Below are 19,157 nucleotides of genomic sequence, written 5' to 3' on the forward strand. Positions count from 1 at the left end.
AATGGCTCTAGAAGTCAGATCTAAGAATGTCAGTTTTTCTGACTTTGTCCCGTGTGACCTTTCTGTTGCTCCATATTTCCAGCTCTAGAGGGCAGCAGTGATCTAACTGCAGACAGCAGGATGTTATATAAGCAGGACTGCAGCTGTATAATGAAGTATGCCCATGATAACTCAGCCCTTTTTACAAGTGGATTTGCTTGTGCACACTCCATTTACATAAAAAAATAAAAAAGCACCAGAATTTGCTGCTTAGAAGCTTCTTCCTCTGATTCTCTCAAATTTACCTTTTTTGTTTGTTTGATGTCAGTTCTCCATCAACACACACAGACACACTTACATTTGGGAAAAGCAATGGATTCACATGTATTTCCATGAGTATTTTTACAGTTCTACATGATGTATATAAACTTACTCACAGGCTAGAAATTTAAATAGGAAATCTGGAAACCACACATGATTTGGCTCTGACTGTTTGGGTTATATAGGTGAAAGTAATATATCAAAGCAGCTAAGCATTTTCCCTGCTAAAGTGTGGCTTTTTGAAAGGGTGGGTGACATGACTAATTAGGTTACCACTGTGTGCTAAAAACCCACCACGAAAGTAACAGGCTTATGTGTTACTTTGGGAGAAGAAAAGGCCTACATCCATTTGTCGAGTAGTTTATTGCAAAATTAACTCTAGTAAGGGAGGAGTACTTCTCCTTGATTATATTTCTAAAATAAGACATTACTCCTGTATCAACTAGGAGCCAGGTCAGATATTTACAATAATAAATAATCATCTTCAGCGTGTTTTTCCTTCATATGTGCACAGATATCTGACAGTTCTCTGTGGTGGCATTCGGTGAAAAATCATCTCCTATGATATCAGTAGCAGTTAGAGACTCAGAATAAAAATCTGTAGGGGTGTCCAAAGTGGGGGAGGGTGGGGCATCGAGCTTAGAGAGTTTGACCTGCCCTCCACCCCTGAAGCTCCTCCACTCCTTGATCCACTGATCCCTTGTAGAAGGGTCCATTCTGTCCAGATGCCTGGCGTGTATGAGCGGGGAGGGGGCGATAGAGTTCCTCAGCACATGAAACGTGTACCTGAGGGAGAGAGTGTTGCGGTGAGAAAGTAGGCCAGTGAAAAATATGCGGCCCTTTGATGTAAATCAGAGCATTCTCTCTAAATATCAGCACTTTCAGAAAGCATCAGAAACTGAGCGGAAGATGAGTAGCAGACAGTCCAGACCCTGACAATTAATATAGTCTAATTACAAATCAGCCTACGGTGCACAAGAACAACTGAACAATGTCAAAGCAGTTAATGATGCACAAGTCAACATGCAATCCAAAATACAGATAATAGTTTGATATGGGTTGCATGTATTGGCAACAGACTAGAACAGTAGTTTCTGACCAGTCAGACTTGTTTCTACTCATCACTGATACACACTGCCAACATAGAAATGATCTGCCTCTTTTTTTTGTTTGTTTGTTTGTTTTGTATTTATTTATTTATATTTTTTTTTATAATTTTTTTTTTTTATCACTTTCCAAGTCCTTTTTTTCAGGCTAGTATAATCCAATATCAGGAAAAATAAATAACAGGAAAGCTGTGCTCATGTGATAGTTAACTGCTAACTTTTAGTTACATTTTCAACATTAATTTTCAACTATATTATTTAGTTCAAGTGCTATTTGAAATGATTTTAGAGGACATTTGGCTTTGTTAGTGTTTGTTTTCTCAAAATTATACAACATAAACCAATAAAGCAGAAAACATATCTGCAGACTGTTTTGGCTTTCCTATGTTCACCTGGAAGGAAAGGAAGTTTCAGTAGTTTACATGCAATAATAATGAATGTACACTACAATGGGATATAAAAATGTGGGGAGGGAATAATATGCAACAGTTATCTTCTAAAAAAATAAGAAAAAAATTATTGTTACTGTGACTACAAGAAGACATTAGATTATTGTGTCCTGCTGGGCTTTAGAAATGACAGACACAGGGAGGAGGAGGTGGATGATACCTAGGCAGCAGAGCCACCACAGTGGAGATGATGCAGACAAGGTAGAACATGGGGTCAGCCATCTGGCTCTGAAGGCTCCAGTATGGATTGGCTGGAGAACTACAGGTGACACAGATGGCGCCGTAGGCAAGCGTCACAATGAAATACAATGCCACACTGCCCAACATGATGACCCAGTGGACAACAGTCTGAAAACAATCACAAAAACAGCAGTTGTACATATTGGTAATAATGTAGTTTGACAAGAATTTGTGTATATTCTAATTAAGTAATTTATATTTAAATATGATACAGAGTTTAACTCCTTAGCACCTAAAACTTTGACGTACTAAATGTGTATTGTGGTGAAATGTACAAACTCATATGCATCAGTCCAGCACTCACCCAGGATTTGATCTCTATGGACAGATGGATTAGGATGGTGAACAATGAAACTGTGTTCAGTGGAGTTCCAAAAGTGAAAATATCAATGTCTGAATCCTGGTAAGCCTGTAAATAAATAAATAAATAAATAAATATTGAAATGAATGCGTGTGTGTGTGTGTGTGTGTGTGTGTGTGTGTATGTATATACATATATATATATATATATATATATATATATATATATATATATATATAAAATATAATAGGATTTCACGTGTGTGTGTGTGTTTCAAATTTGGAGTAGAAAGTAGTAAACCAGAAACTACATTATGTAATTTCTGGAGATAGGAGATTATCCTCTCTTGTTTTCTGAACTGTGTGTAAATGGAGCAATGTTAAAGGAAAATGCTGATTACCAAATGTTCCTCATCTCTAAGTGGCAGGTGACACTGGCATGATAATGTTAAGTGACTGAAAATCTACAAAAATTTTGAAATGAACAGCTGTTATTTTTGAGAAAATGGTAACTCCCGACGACATTGCTTTACAACGCTGGCCACTAGAAAGCCTTTATACATATCAGTGTGACATTTGTGTGCCTTATTTTAAAAACGGTGAACATACAGGTGAGTTATAAAATGAGTAAATTTGGGTTTTGGTAAAATTCCTTCTTTCTTTTCATATTGGAGTCTGCAAGGAAGTTGGTTGTTTTCTGTAATTTAGACCTCCTGCAAAAAAGTGTAATAGTGTAGCTGAGAGAGTCAAGTAGTCAAGTAGTAAATGCTGCCTGTAAACTGTGTAAACTGTGAGTGCTGCAGCAAGTTAAAGAGTTTTTCCCACTCTTGAATTTCACTCACACGTCTGTATCAATGTTTAATTAGCGCACAAGAAATGAGGCAGAATAATATCAAATTTTCTTATGGTGGGATAGCATGTCACTGTGTAATTTGTTATTACAGATGAGTTATCAAAACTGTTTCTTACCAAATATGGAATAAAGAAGCACACCAGACTCTGGTAAAAGGCATCCAGTATGGAAATCCAGAAAGTTAAAAAGTTGTATACCTAAAGAAACGACATAAAGCAAGAAGAGAAGAAGAAAAATAAAAAAATACAGTAACAATTTTAAGTAATATTTACAGAGTCTGTAAAGTAATTATCTTTTTCTGTTACTGACCCCTGTACCCTGTCCACTTCTGTACAGCTCAGGAACCCCCAGCAGCACCTCTGCAGAAATATCTTTGTCCATGATTCCAAACAAAATGGGGGGCGCAGAGGTGAAGAAAAGGTTGAAGAAAATCATCAGCCAGTAGTCAATCATTGCAGTTCCAGAGAATCCACAGAAAAACTGATACCAGAACAGCAGGTTCACATAGGCCTGAGAAGCACATCAAATCATTGATAATAAAATTATAAATCAGAGCAGAAGGTTCATGTACAGATTAGCAAACTTTGTTTTGGAAAGAGAGCTCACCACATTCTTGTAGAAGAAATATATGATCATGTTGGCCAGTCGAGTATAGCACCAATGTCCGTGGACCAGCAGAAGTTTTTTCAGGTGCTTGAAGCGAGACACAGCAAAATCACTCGCCATGACTGCCTGCAGATCAGAGACGGGAGTTGTGATGCATTCAAGGTTGTGATATAAGTCTGGAAAAATCCATTTTTGCTGTACAGAAATTAATTTCAACCTGCATCCCTTCCTGGCCGGATATCCCAATGCCAACATCAGCTGCTTGGATCATATTGACATCATTTGCACCGTCACCTTAAAGTACAGCATGAGCAAGAACTTCATCACAAACACAAAACTGTAACTGTTAAGTTTAACTCATGATCATTTTCAGTGCATTTCCATTTTTCTTTATTCTTTTGGGACACTGGGCACTGAAACTGGCACCCACGCACCAAACAAATTCCTTGTACGTGTTAACCTACTTGGCAATAAACCTGATTTTGATTCTGATTCTGATACAAAACAAAATTATTCTTCATCATTTTGTTAAAAGAGGCAGGTGCATGCTACATGTGCTTCTGTTAGATTTCACAATTTTGGTATCTGTGCCACTACAAAAAAAGCAAAAACCTATTATTATTTTTTAAAATGATTTTTCTTACCTTTTTTAATCATCAACTGCTCAAGAAGGTTTAAAAACAACATACATTTGGAGCTGTTGTAAATTCTTCTTACTGTTTTTGACAATTAAAGCCTCATTCAACAACAAACAAACATGCATTCAAGTCTTTTATAATTTTAGCATTCTAAAGAATTAATTTAATTTTGATGTTCTGTAAATAATTTAATCTAAAACACAACAGAGAAATTAGGCAGATGGATCAAACATTTTTTATTGGACATTTATTGAACTTTCTTACCAACAGCCAGTGTCATGACCTTAAGTTTTTCCCTCATCAGGTTCACTACTCTGCTCTTCTGCAAGGGAGTGACTCTACAGCAGAGCACTGAGCGGCAACGTTTTGCCAGGTCTATGAACCGATCCTGCAGGTCTGGTGACAGAGCTATAGCCAGAGTGTTTCCATCAATCACCAGAGAGATATTCAGGGTGGTGTCCACATTACGAGGGTCCTTGTTGTACCGTCTGACTTCTTCCAGAGTGCAGTCCAGGATGGATGTGCATGTGAGCTGGAAAACAACAGCTGCTTGTTTGAGGATGATGTCATGATTACCACTTTTGATGTAAAGATTTTCAAACTGTAATTGAAACAGTTTGCTCTAAATTTTTTTGTTTGTTTTTACTTTTCTTTTTTTTTTTTGCTTTTTTTTTGCTTAATTCGGTCCTTCGGCAGTAAAGATATTCAGATTTTTTTTTTACATTACAGTAAACAAAATAACTTAGGTTTTTAGGCAGTTGATTACAAAAAGAACCAACTGGAAGAAATTCTGGGGCTATTGCTCTTTAAGAGGGTACAGATTAGTGTATGAGTCAGCAAATAAAAGAATATTACACTGCTGCTGAGTCAGGCTGTAGACCAGTTAGACTCATAATTGTTGTGTTTAAATAGCTTCAAATTTAGCCAAAAGGAGATTGTCATAATGGAATAGAGGGGGAAAATCATATCTATGTTTTAATTAAAAAAGAAAGAAAGAAAGAAAGAAAGAAAGAAAGAAAGAAAGAAAGAAAGAAAGAAAGAAAGCTGAAAACTGAATTTCATTAGTCTTTTCAGGACAGTGATTGTGGGAGTGCATCTCTCAAGTGGTCATCCAGTTACAGGTGTTGAAAAACAATGTTCATTAAAGGGTATTTCCCATGACAGTTGAATATTAGACTGGTAATTAGATATGAAAGCATTAGTTATTGTGTTTGTGGTGTCTCATGCCATCCATCATCAGTCACTAATGAGTCTGGGATGGGGGCAGCAGCCCCTTCTGTTCAGAAAGTTCCACGTGTATCCTGTGGAGCTGACAGACAATTTCAATCTGAGGCCAGTATGAGAAGCCAGAGTCAAGTTGTTATAAAGAGTTTTTCTCTATGCTGCCAAATCTTTAATGACCTCAGAGAGGCAGACCCCTCACTGAACAACTTATCCTTCTCAGATGGAAATGTGAGGGTTTGACCTTTAGTGGAAATGTAAAAGTGGTCAAAGGGTTCAGTCATTTAAATTAGAAGGGAGACAAGTTGGTAGATGAAACCTCCTGAGGATACCACTCAGGAAACACATGGCTAGTTCTGACCATTAGAGGAGTTTGTGCCATCCTCTGAAACAAGCTGTATGTGGTAAATACAAACTGCATGTTGTTTTAATATGTTTAAAAAGGCCAATATCTAGTTTTATTGTATGCTAGTCTGGAATGATGTTGGAGCCACCAAAAATTTAAATTGATAAAGGATTATTAGAATAAATTAGCAATTGAAAAAAAAAGAATCAACGTGAAGATATAATGGCAAATAAATACAGTATTGGTCATGTCCTCAAATGTCTCATTTCTCAAATGAGTGTATTTTTGTATTTATTTGTCTTTTATCATTGTTTCTTTTGTAGTTTTGAAGAAGGGTCTTATATTTGTTTCTGATGGTGCAAGGAGTGTGTTATGGAGACGCTTATTCTGGGCCCTGCTCTTTTTCTTTTGTCAAATAGGCTTGTAACTAGGTTCAACTACCTGTTTAATAGTTTATGCACATTTGCATCCCATCATGCACTGAACTCATCTCTTTATTTTAGTTAAAGTGGTAGTTTTCTTCTCCACTGTCACCTTGTACATGCTAAGGATAGGGAAATAAATCAAAGAGAAGATTTGATTTGATCCATTGATTTTTTTTTTGAGCTAGGCAATGTTTTATGATTTGCTTTTAAATAAACAGTTAAAATTAATTAGTCTCATGTAGTTTATAATTAAATTGATGTAAATGGAATATAATCAGGTTTCAGTGAATTGGACTGAATTTTTATAGGGGCCTTTTGATAACTGTAAAATACAGTTATGTAAATACAACTGAACTATTTTGAAGGAAGATACTACCCGTTGACCGTATCCATCCATCTGCTATACCTGCTTATTCCAAGCAGAAGGGGCTATCCCAACTTCTATCAGGTGAGAGGCATAGTACACCCCAGACAGGTACCTGGAGAGAACCCCCATATGCACAAGGAGAAAGTGCAAACTCCACACAGAAACCTTCTTGCTGTGATGTGTCAGTGTTAACTTCCACACTTCTGTTCATGTGTCATCAATGCTATCATTAACTATGTTTTTCCCCCATAAGCTTGGGGATCTTGTGTTTGTATGTATTTTTACATCTTCATCTTCTCAAATATTGCTTTAATTCAGAAGCCAGCAGCTTCCTCACCTTGTTTTTGCAGCTCATGTTAATCACCAGGTCTTCCTCCTCCAGTAGCCTGCAGGCATAGCCAATGTTGACAGCTGTCTCTGGCTTGTCACCTGTCAGCACCCACACCTGGATCCCTGCCTCCCTCAGTGCCACAATGGTGTCTGGGACATTCTCCTGCAGACGGTCCTCAATGCCTGTTGCCCCTGTAGATGGACATGGATCCTCAGACAGGCATCATTCACACACATATAGTATATAGTATCATACAGATATGTCTGTCAAACATTATGAAGGACTGGGCTGAGGTATGTTACCGAGAAGGGTGAGGTTTGACTCCATCTGCACAGCAGTGTCCATGATTAGTTTCTCTCTGTTGTCTATAGCAGCCAGAGCTCTCTTTCTGTCCACTAACCATCTTTCATACTCTTTGTCACTTACGACCTGCGACACATGAGGAAAGAATAAATCAAACCAAAGGGCTCTTGTTTAATAAGAAGATAATGCTTGTGTTTATCACTAGATTACTTTGTACCTTCTTTGTAATGCACAGTGTACGAAGACCCTCTTTAGCATAGCAGTCAAGCTGATATTGAGTATCAGCTGCTATGTTTTTCTGAATCCTGCTGAGATGCTCTGTTAATAAATCAATACACATATTTATACAGTATGAATTATAAAATGGCCCATATTTTCTCGGTATCTGTCTAGATGCTGTTTCACCTGGTTTACCTGCATATGGGGTTCCAAGTAGTTCCATGATGGCAAAATCGGCACCTTTAGTGTACAGAACACACTCCTTGGTGACTGGGTGTCGCACCAAAACTGACATCCTCTTCCTGTTGAAGTCAAAGTTCAAGGTGTCCAGCACCTCAAACACCAAATCCTCCCCAGACGGGAGTCTCACCGTCACGCTGTCAGGGGTACGAGCCAGCAGGGTGAAGCCATATGCTCTGGCTGCGTACACCAAGGCTGCCTCGTCTGGACTCTCTGCCTCATAGCACAGATCATCCAGCACTGTTGCTTGCCCGCCACACTGGGGCAGAGGATGGAGTGAGCATGTTTGGGGGTCGTTGGTCTTTACAGTTGCCTCCATTTTCACAGACTCTCTAACTAAGTCCTCTGAGAAAGTACGGTCCCTCTTGGGCTTGCGCCGGCAGGAAGCAAAGAAAGAATCAGCTTTCTTTACCAGATTGGACAAAGAGTCCAAAGGGTTATTTGTCTGGCAGGAGCGTGGTGACACACTAACCTGAAAAAATTTAAATAAGTGTAATGCTTAATTAATGAAAAATCTTTCATATTTCATCATGCGCCAAATCCCTCATTTATTACTTTACAATCTATTTGTATATTTATGTATGTAGCTTTAATGTAAAACTCAATGAGGACAGCTGATTTCTGCTATCTGCCAGGCCTTAAGACAACACAATCGGACACAGCAAAAGCTTAAATTAAAACCTACTCCAATGGCCCCTAAAATGCCTTTATTATGTGACAAATTCAATAAAATGATAAAGAAAAAGTGTTTAGGGTAACAACTATCAGCTAACTGTGAGAACAATAGGAAGAGTTCAAACTTTTATGTATATATTCATATATCCATATTGGACCTATCTGTTGAGTTTTCTTTCAGTATTACAGCCAAATAACTGCTGGGCAGGTTTACAGAGTAATGTAAATCCTAAAACAAAAATGCTTGAGAAAATGAATCAATAATATTTTCTTCATATTTAAGATTCTGAAAACTGGAATTTAAAGAGCACAAATTATTCACACAATTTTTTCCTTTCCTCCATCTTTTACATTCACCGTCATAGTAAACTTACCCTCCGTCTCTGAGCTGTTGCCATGGAAACCACCACAGTGTTGCAAATGGCGAGAGCTAAAAAGAAGTCCTGGTAAGGATCTATCTTTCGGTTGCTGCTGCTGCTCTGTGCCCTGCTAATCTGCTGAAGCAGCTTGTTGTCTGGAATCACCTCAGTTTCCTGGTGCAGCAAAAATTAATCAGTGTGTTAATTAAATATGGAATGTGTGTTGATAAAGTGTCTCATTTACATCAGTCTTTCCTAATTTGATTTAAGGGGATTAAAGCAAGTTTTTGACTTTTAAACTTTCTATCCAGTTTTACTTGTCTGTATATGAGGAAGGATTACAGGAAGGACAGGATGAAGGAGGAAGTTTACTTTCATGCAGGTTTTCTGCTCTGCTGGAGACACAGCATGAGGAGGAGTCAAAATGGAAACAGTGCTGACTTTTTCTGTCTCAGCCTGTTTCTCCAGGCTCCTGCTTTTTGCCCTGTAGACAAAAATAGGCCCAGAGATACTGTACAGTATATCAAAACAGCAATGACTAATCTATAGTGCACGTTTACAGTCTATGTAATGTCTGGTCCATGCCAAATAGTACTCAGTGTGACCATATGTCCTGTCACAGACACAGTAGCAACTCTGAGCCAAAATTAATGTGCTCATCACTGAAACCTAGCAGCTCGGCCATCTGCAGCAGGGACAGTGACCATGAAGCCTTTGACTTAAGGATGGGTCAGGTTCAGATAAAAGGCTAGTTTAAGGTTTACTTAGTGTAGATTCAGATCTGAAATATGTTTAAGGAGGAATATACTTACTCAGAAACTGATCAGAAGTCAAACATTTCAGAATTTCAAACATTCAAAAGTAGAGGTGATAGCATACAGAAAGGCCCTTATAGATGTTCCAACCAAAATCAGCTTTAGATGGATTTTGTCAAAGGTTTCTAGTACTAGGATAGACTGGCAGTCATTTTAGGTTGTGTCCTGCCTTATTCCCAGTGCATGTTTGGTTGGAACAGATGATGAAGTAGACTGTGATTAGTAGTGAGACAAGAAACTATAACGCCCATCCCCCATTTTGTTTGGGCTGCAACATTACTACAATATTTGATTTAGTCATTTATGTGTGTTCCTCATATGCAGACATTCCCATTCTTAACTAGGTATATTTCTTCCTGACTGAGTGATCACATACCAGGGGACTGCTGAAGGCCACGTTGCTCTGGGCAGTTGCCGCCACCTTGCTTCTCCGACGGCTGCCATGGTGTTGCATGTCTACATGGTTACTGTTCTCAGCTTCCAGGGACCAGCTGGCCTGCAGGGGTTGTGGAGGCTGATTGAAGATGACCTCTTCCTCTGTTTCTGGCTCATCAAGAACAGCTAGGCGGATAGCTGCAAATCATCCCCAAAAAACACTTACATAGCTTATATATTGTGTGTGCTCTGTGTCAGATCAAGTTCAGGTGGAAGTATAATAATGTCTCCTTTCACTATTTTATTTAAACACATATTAGATCTATTGAAAAAGATATGCTAATATAGAAACGAACCTGAGCTGGACCTCAAACAGCACCAGTTGAAATACTGTAAAGTTCATTCAGTGCCTATCAGGACATGTGACAAATAAACCTTTTTCACAGTGGACATTTACTCTAGAAATGAGTGGAAAAACATGTTATCATGTTTCTGAAGCAGTGTTTTGTGTGTTCTAGTTTAATTATGGTTGCAGTTTGCTTTCATATTATCCTTTATTATTTTGTTTTTTTTTTTAGCTCAGTACCCCACAACACCATGGATAAGAAAACATATATGCATTCAATTAAAATTAAAGTGATAAATTGTTAAGCAGACTCACATTTGGATCACTGGAGCAACAATGGTGATGAAGATGGCAGTAAACTGGGGAGTGAATATTTTAGTTCATATCTATTATTGTAATGCTTTGTAATAAATGAGGGATAGGGGCACAAAAATGGAATATAGCTCTGGCAATTACGAACTTATGGGGGACTGCACAATAACTGCTAAGTATTATGTGTGACTTTTTTTGATTGCACAGAAACGTGTAACTAATGATTGAGTGATGAATTATTAATGAGTCATCACTAGTTTAGTGCCGCTCAGCAGCTGGTCCAGTGTTAATCAAAAACTACTAATGAAGAAAGTGATCAGCATGTAAACTGACAGACCTGATTGATCTAATCATTCTAATTCATTATTATCTACTATGGTCTGATTTATCCAGACATACTCATTAACTACACTTCATAGCCAAAAAAACTCAATGTTGCATTAAATTTTCACCAAGATATTGTATTGATGATGGGAGAGCCTGACCACTGTGCTAAGCCTTCTCCAGCACATCCCAAAGATTTTCAGTGGGGTTCAGGTCTGGACTCTCGTGGCCAGTCTATGTGTGAAAATGATGTTTCCTGTTCCTTGAACCACTCTATCACAATTTGAACCTGATGAATCCTGGCATTGTGATCTCGGAATATGCAGTGCCATCAGAGAAAGAAAAAATCCACTAATGGAATAACCTGCTAATTCAATATATTCAGGTAGCAGCTGATCTAATTCTTTGGACACACAATGTTGCTGAACCTATACCTGACCAACTGCAGCAATCCTAGATCATAGACTGTCCCCACAGGCTTGTGCAATAGGCACTAGGCCTGATGGCTGCATCTCTTCATCTGCTTCTCTTCTTACCCTGATGCACCCATCAGTCACATCTTCCATTGCTTCAGAGTCCAATTTGTGCTCCATAGCTTTTTTCCTCTAGTTAGCCTTACTGGTAAGTGGTTTTCTTATGGCTACACAGCTATTCAGTCCCAATCCCTTGAGTTCCCTTTACATTTTGCTTATGGAAATGTTCTTACTTTCACTATGAAACATAAACCAGAGTTCTACTGTTGTTTTTTCTTCGATTTGATTTCACCAAATGTTTAGGAGGTCATCAGTCAGGATTTTTTCTTTGACTAAATTTTTTCCTCAGAGACGATTGTTCCCCACTATCCTTCCAGTTTTTAACAATGCATTGAACATTTCTTAACCTTTTTTTTTGCAATCTCCTTAGATGTTGTCTCTGTTTGATGCATGCCAATGATTTGATCCTTCTTAAACTGACTATGATCTTTACCAAGACCACGGGATGTGTTTTTTGACATAGTTGTTTAAGAAATTAAATCGGGGTTAAATAATTTGTTGCCAACTGAAAGATAATCATCCACGCAATAATTATTCAATAACAGACTTGTTTCTATTTGTTGGTGGCAACTTTTGTTTTGGCCAGATGTGTTAACCATATTGTATTGTATGCCATACAATATAAAGGGTAAGTATCAAAAACAGTGAAAGGTACAGCAACTGCTTGCACTGCTGTTTATAAAATATGTCATTGTAAAAGCTTACCATTCTCTTTGTGTGGATACTCAATACCCATGATAGAGCATCGCCGAAAAACCATCTTGTTCTCAGTGAGGGTTCCTGTCTTGTCTGAGAAGATGTATTGAATCTGTCCTAGGTCCTCTGTGATGTTCAGAGCCTTGCACTGCATGCGGCTGTCTGTGTCCTCATCGTACAGGTCAATGTCATTTGTGATGAAGAAGATCTGACCAATCTTAACCATCTCAATGGATACGTAGAGAGAGATAGGAATAAGGATCTAGAGAGAAGTAAAAATTTGAGTTCAGCAGAGATGTTGGAAAGAAAATAATAAAGAGAAAAGAGGGAGGAAGGTGAAATGTAACAGACAGAAATGAGAAAAGAGGATAGAAAGGAGGAGATTAGTTCAATGACTTCAACATGAATAACACCCTTTAAACAGTCATAATACTCTCTGTCAGACACCTGCAGCAGGATGATCATGGTGAAAAACATGTAGAAGCTACTCAGACTAGGACTCTCCAAGTGACCATTGCTGTCTGGGACCAGGTAGGGATGCACATCGGGCAGCGCCTCCAGCCAAAAGAAATGGCCTGCATGTGTGAAGACAGCAGGATTAATCACATTGACAGTAAACCAGACATTAAAACTATTTTTGGCCCACACCTATCCCTGTCTCCTCACTTCTCCTTTAATAAGTGTGTGGGCCTGTGGCCAAAGTGAGTCTTATTGCAAATAGAAAATTTTATGTTCCCACATGAATGGAAATGAGTCTGTGTTGCGACTCAATAGTGAAGTGATGCAATTCATTACTAACCCAGTGCTCCGATGAGGCACATGATGAAGAGGAGAATGATGCAGTAAATGACGTCAGTGTTCAGCTTCCGTTCTATTTTGCTGCGCTTGTATCTTGGCCCGTTATTGTTGAGCATGGACTTGGTTTCATGACCTTAAAGTTTAGAGGAGAAGGGAGTCAGTGAACAGCAAAGGAAATCAATATCACACCTTAAAGAACAGTCTAATGCTAGGTCATTTAATACAAGCAGAAAAAAAAAACAGGTCACGTCTCCACTCACTTTTCTGGAGATTTCTGATTTATCATGGCATTAACAAGAATTAACGTGTAATAATTCATATAGAAGTTTTTAAAATGGACTATTATTAGCTACTCTTCACCTTTCCCATGTAGCTTAAAAAAACTAAATTGAAAGATTGGAAATACTGACATTTAATCTTCCAATTATCTGGAACATTTATTGCCAACTTAATAAAAATCTGCTTACACCAGAGGTTTTGTGTCTTTGACTGATCATAAAAAAAAACCTGACAAATTATCCAGTCAGCACTATCATCCAGTTAGCTTGTTAGCGTACTAACATTAGCTGCTAATGCTTTTAGCATGTTTGAAATTTTCCATAAAACTCCACTGCTTTGAGGTAAACATTTCTGAGGTAAAAGTGCATAAATAGATAGGTATAGAGCCTAAATGTAAAAGTTACAATATTTCTTAGAGTACGATGAGCATGAAAGAAACAACAACTATAATTAAATTATTATTTTAAAAATGTAAAATTATGTCCTTATAACTCAGTGAAATGTTTATTCTACAGTTTGGTTGATAGTAGGTTGAAAATGAGGGCTCATGAAAAAAAAATAATAATAAAATAAAAAAAACAACAAAAAACAAATCCAGGTTAAAGTCTTGAGCAAAAAATTAAAAAGCATATAGTATATTTTTGAAAGTTGTGAATTATGTTTTGTGGGTAAAATAGAAGAGATTTGTATGTCTTAATATCCAAAGAAAGCTATTTTTACTGTACGTGGCAGCAACACCTAAGTTTTAACTCCCCCAAAAGGTAATTTCTGTTTTGACTGGCCAGTCTTTGTATAAGGTTTGTTTATGCAGATACGCAAATATTATGTCCATACATGTCAAATAGTGATGTAAATAAGTGAAGATAGAAGATCCTGGACTATAAATAAGGCACTCTTTCAAGGCTCAAGGTTAAAGCAGTGAACCAGCTGAGTAAATACCTGCATACACCACAAAGCCAACAGCATGGTCTGTGTTTCTCACTGTGCAGCCTCGCAGGAGCAGACTCTCAATCCCAGCTCCCACCTTCTCCTTATTGGGTTTCTCTCTGTAGCAGGATAAAGTTAGAAACCTTTACTGTCAGATCTTGTTAGATATTCAATATTGCTTACACATATCCATTAGCATTTCCCTGCTTTATGACCATAGCCGGACTGCAAGGGCAGACTCTGTTAGAGCTGTGGTACCTGAAAAAATCAATAATTGTCTATTACAGCTCAATAATGCGTCTGCTAACATTGGAAAGTCCAGCGAGTGGCTTGGAATTAGTTTTCCTCGGCTGCTCCGATAGGCTCTGAGAAATTGTTTTGGGGGATCCATTTGAGCTTTGATACTCACATGTAGCATTTGAAATGGTTCAGGTTGTTGTTGGGCTTTTCACACACCACAATGCTTTTGAAGCTCTCTGGTTCAAATTCAGGTTCCTGGTAAATGAGAAGAGACCCGACATCATTACTGTATAAATGCAAACTTTTTACATGCAACTTAACCTGTACTTCAAGGATGACCTAACAATTTCTGCTCTCAGGAAGGACAACTTCAATCCAGATATGTACATTGAAGAATGTAGATCAACAGGTTTTCCCACCTTTCATTGTTCACTTTGACAGATAATAATAACCTGCACTTACAGTAAGTTACGAAAGACATATTAGCTGTGTTCGGTCAAAAAGAATTAAACTTCAAACACAGGTGGGGGAGGAGGAGAAGAAGGAAGAGAGAGGTGAGGTAGGACATAGGGGAAGAAGATAGAAACCTATTAAGAGAACAGAAAAAACCAGTTATAAACTGTCCTCAATCCCTCACCGATACACAGAGTCCAGACACAACCCTTCTCTGCTTTAGGTTGGTCTCGCCATCCAGGTTGGCCGTCTCTATATGGCACACGCCTTTAGGATCTGATGTGTAGAGGAGGAGAAGGTCTGCAGGGACAATCTCATTCCAAACTACCTTCACAAAATCTCCCACTCGCACGTCTTTCCAATGTCTCTCCATGAACTGTTTCTCCTTCCTGCAACCAGACAACAACAATCACACTCCTGTACGATTTTTAAATGAGTGTAATCACACTTACTAACTTCAACATTTGCTTAATGGTTGCCATGCTTATGAAATGTAACTGATTCACTTCATAATTGTTAAGGAAAAAACAATCACAGTTCCTGCATTAGTTCAGAAATGAACAACACATGCTTAAAATAAATAAGTGCTGTTGTTTTTGAATAGCAGCCCAAATGGGTGTTCTTGCTTTAGAATGAAGACTCTTTCAAAGGAGAAGAAAACATGCTGCATTCTTTGAGCTGAGGCTGTTCCCTGACTTCTCAGAGAGCTTTGTGCAGTATGATAACCTGCATGTCAAACTGGCTAACCATCAGTGACAGAAAGCTGCAGGTATGCTGTCCTGCATGTAGGACCTGATCTGGTAGTTGCTGCTTAACACCACACCTCCCTCCAAACAAAGCCAGGAAGGGACGTTTACGTATTTATAGTAAGTTTTAAATAACACATATGTTCTTATTCATACATATTTTCTGTGGGCCAGACAGTCTTATTCTATTCATTAAAGCTCTACCTCTCAAAGGTGTGGCGTGTTCTCGCCTTGTACAAAATGCGTTCCAACACTGATATTATTATGGTGCTTTTTGAATTAATTTAAACCCTTTTTATTTATACACATAATCTTATTGACACAAATAGTTTTCAAATAATTCATTTTTTAATCAAATGTTAATTTCCTTTTCATAGGAGAACCAGGAGAAATCTGCTACCACTTTATACTCTGAAAACTAAATTTCAAGCTAATGCCAAAGTCAAACTAGAAGCACTCAGAGAGTGCAGGCCTCCTCCAATCCATTTGCAAGCCAATAAACCAATCCTTCAAAAAAGTCCTGGATCCAGGCGGTGATCCGAACATTCAGCTTTTACATTTCCTTTGTCTCTAGAAAAGAAAAAAACTGTTTGTCTGGACTGTGTCGAAGTGTTTATTTCAAGGTTTTAAGTCAGTCTGAGCAAAAAAAAAAAAAAAAAGAATAAATAAATAAAAAACAAACAAAAAACAAACAAAAAAAAAACAACTAATATTTAAAATTCATGTTCATCTAATTTCCCATGAGCTGATGTTTTGGTACATTTTTACTAAATGGTGTCTGCGTGATTAAACTGTGCAAGAAATTATTTTAACCAAAATTCCCAAGAGATGAAGGGACCATTTACGTTGACAGTGAGTTTAGATGAGTAATTCATGTAATGAGGAAATGATTTTGTTTTTTCAAACAATACAACAAGGATAAACTAAAACTTCACAAGTTTGACAGAACAAGAACAGTGCTGTCATTTAAATGGCACAATTTGACCACTGGTGTGTTTGAGCCTAAATGGATTGACATGTGTTTGATATGAAGACAAGATAACAAGAATGTCCCAAAAGATAAGGCCTGTCATGCTTAACAGACACTTCACACCTTTGTGAAAACAAAAGGTGACGGGAAATACAGATGTGCACCTGAGAAGGTTTGATGAATTGATGCTAAATCACTCTCATCTGACTGCCTTCCACATGGGTCTTTACATGCAAGACTGCCTGACAGTTTTAACAGATTTTTTTCTCCATCTGGGTTGAAACTGCTTTCCCTACTGCTGTCAGAGAGATGAGCGTCAAGATAGAAAAGAACAGTGCAGACCTAAAATTTATTCCAGAGCTTCTTCAGGAACCAATTGTGTGCTTCAAAGAAATTCTAGCCTTTTAATTCTATTATAATCCTTACAGTGAAGGTTTAGCATCCCAACCAAGCAAGAACTAAGAACCCCACAGGAATATGTGACCGTTGAATATGTGATTGCGTGAGGCTGAAGCGACTAGTGTCTGCTAACAGGCCCAGAGGGCTAACATGCTCTCAGAAGTGTTCAAAATGCTGCAATGAGAGTCCAGACTTCTGGCCACCTGGACCCTATTGCAACTCATCTAAAACATAAGCACACAGTAATTTATAAACACACATACGCTCCTGGCTTTTACACTCATCTGAGCCCTGTTGAGTTACTGGTTAATGACAAACCCCCAGAGGTTGAAGATTTATAATTGTAGGTGCTGCGGCTGGATAGCTCAGTTGACGAATCCCACAAGGGACATAGGTGACATACTACAATGGGGTGAACCTTCCAGTAAGCATCTGCTAAATGACTGTAGAATAGAATAGAATAGAATAGGTGCTGTCTTCTTTCTCACATCCACTGAAAATCCACATCCCCTCCTTCCTGTCCCACTGTACAGTAAAAGGGCAGAAAATGACAGTGTTTATCCTCCTTTGTGAATTATTCATTTTGCACCAGTAATTCAAAAATAGGTAACTGGTAACCTTACTGTCTTTGCTGACGCAATATCCAGATGAGGATTTCATCAAGTGTGCGCAATGTGATTGTGGGCGATATTGTTGTGAAGCTCTTAAATGATAAATCGCTTCCCACACATTTGCTGTTTCAAAGTCAAAAATTCCCAGAGTGCTGAAAGGCAGATGAGGTCAAACACAAACACACACCTGTAGTGCATCACACAGATCTACACACACAGCAGAAAGATAAGAATCATAAACAGATGTTGAGGTGCTGTTAACCATTATGGTTGACACCTGTCACATCATGCATGAGCAGCATAACACTACATCTATACTCAGAATAGGAAAGTCTCCAGGTCAAATACCTGCTGTAGATAAAACATGGAGTGTTGTTGAGCTTCTTGTCCGACTGGTACCTCCTGAAGTCCTCCCAGGCATCCTTCAGGGCCGTCAGACACAAGATGACACAGATGGGAATCAGAGCCACCTCAGGCTGGAAGGCATTCACTACGGGGATGAAGTTCAGGATAGCCAAGCCCACGAAATAAACATTGGCCAGACGGTGAAACTGCTCAAAAAGGTTCATAGGGATGAACAACAGAAACGTGTATTTGGTAGTTTTGATGGCATTTGATGAAAAAAAGCGATTGGGTTGTTTCTCCTTCTCCAGTCCTTCGTGAGGCAGATTGGACTCCAAGCTGCGGAGTTCCCTCTCCCGTGCCCTCTGACCTTGCAAAGCCTCCCTGACCAGGGCCAGAGGACTCCTCCACGTCATGGCTCCTGTCTGTTTTCTTTTCCTTTTTCTTACCAACCTTCCATCCTCACAAAAGTTAAATAGACTCTCCTCTCGAACATTCTCTCCAAATGTGATTGTCTGTGAGTGTGTGAGGCCTGTGTTAAAGCAAGTGACAGCACACCTCTTCTGAGTCCGCCCCTTCCATTGACAGGTGTGTTTGCATTCCTTGCTCTGGAACTATTAAAGGAAATAAGCCAAGGAATTACATTTAGAAATGTAATGATGAATGCAAAAATGACTGAAAGTGCTGATGTCATAGTGAATCAGAAGTTTGTACTCCTGTAAAATAAATTTCATTTTATTTTTAATTTTCTTCTTATTTTATTTTTTACATACATGAAAAAGCCCTTAATATTAAGTGACAACAAAACACCTAACAATCTGCTCAGGGCAAATATGCGTATGTGCAAACAGTGAAGAATACAGGCCCCACCTTTTAAATACTTTGCCATCCAATTCGTTGCCACAAAAACTAAAAAGAACAATAATTAAGGTCTTTACTTAATTTTTACGTGCAAGAAAATCCTGTTTCCCTCTTTTATGTTAAAGGAAAGCCAGAGATCAGCATTGACTTCA

General features: G+C 38.4%; 1 protein-coding gene across 1 annotated transcript; it reads right to left on the bottom strand.

The window, feature by feature from the left end:
* Positions 1 to 4: 4 nt before the first annotated feature.
* Positions 5 to 18,675, bottom strand: atp10b (ATPase phospholipid transporting 10B). Its single transcript, XM_041990976.1, has 21 exons — positions 18,151 to 18,675; positions 15,261 to 15,465; positions 14,793 to 14,878; positions 14,396 to 14,502; positions 13,179 to 13,310; positions 12,827 to 12,954; positions 12,389 to 12,641; positions 10,170 to 10,366; positions 8,994 to 9,152; positions 7,900 to 8,416; positions 7,703 to 7,803; positions 7,485 to 7,611; positions 7,189 to 7,373; positions 4,757 to 5,024; positions 4,072 to 4,148; positions 3,855 to 3,980; positions 3,558 to 3,758; positions 3,365 to 3,445; positions 2,400 to 2,504; positions 2,016 to 2,203; positions 5 to 1,086 (listed from the first exon to the last, which is right to left on the bottom strand). Exons 1-21 carry the CDS (start codon positions 18,558 to 18,560, stop codon positions 801 to 803), a joined length of 3,939 nt encoding a protein of 1,312 aa, XP_041846910.1. The 5' UTR covers positions 18,561 to 18,675; the 3' UTR covers positions 5 to 800.
* Between the last annotated feature and the right edge of the window lie 482 nt (positions 18,676 to 19,157).

Source organism: Melanotaenia boesemani, chromosome 7 (assembly GCF_017639745.1).
Source record: "Melanotaenia boesemani isolate fMelBoe1 chromosome 7, fMelBoe1.pri, whole genome shotgun sequence".
Lineage (NCBI taxonomy): Eukaryota > Metazoa > Chordata > Actinopteri > Atheriniformes > Melanotaeniidae > Melanotaenia > Melanotaenia boesemani.

What these genes read in the sequence shown, in the direction of transcription:
- atp10b (XM_041990976.1), bottom strand. Translation starts at nt 18,560, where the DNA reads ATGACGTGGAGGAGTCCTCTGGCCCTGGTCAGGGAGGCTTTGCAAGGT. An exon ending in GTGCCTCATCGGAGCACTGG is followed by an intron (nt 12,955 to 13,178) that starts GTTAGTAATGAA and finishes TCACACATGCAG; the next exon opens with GCCATTTCTTTTGGCTGGAG. An exon ending in TGGCCTTCAGCAGTCCCCTG is followed by an intron (nt 9,153 to 10,169) that starts GTATGTGATCAC and finishes TTGCTGCACCAG; the next exon opens with GAAACTGAGGTGATTCCAGA.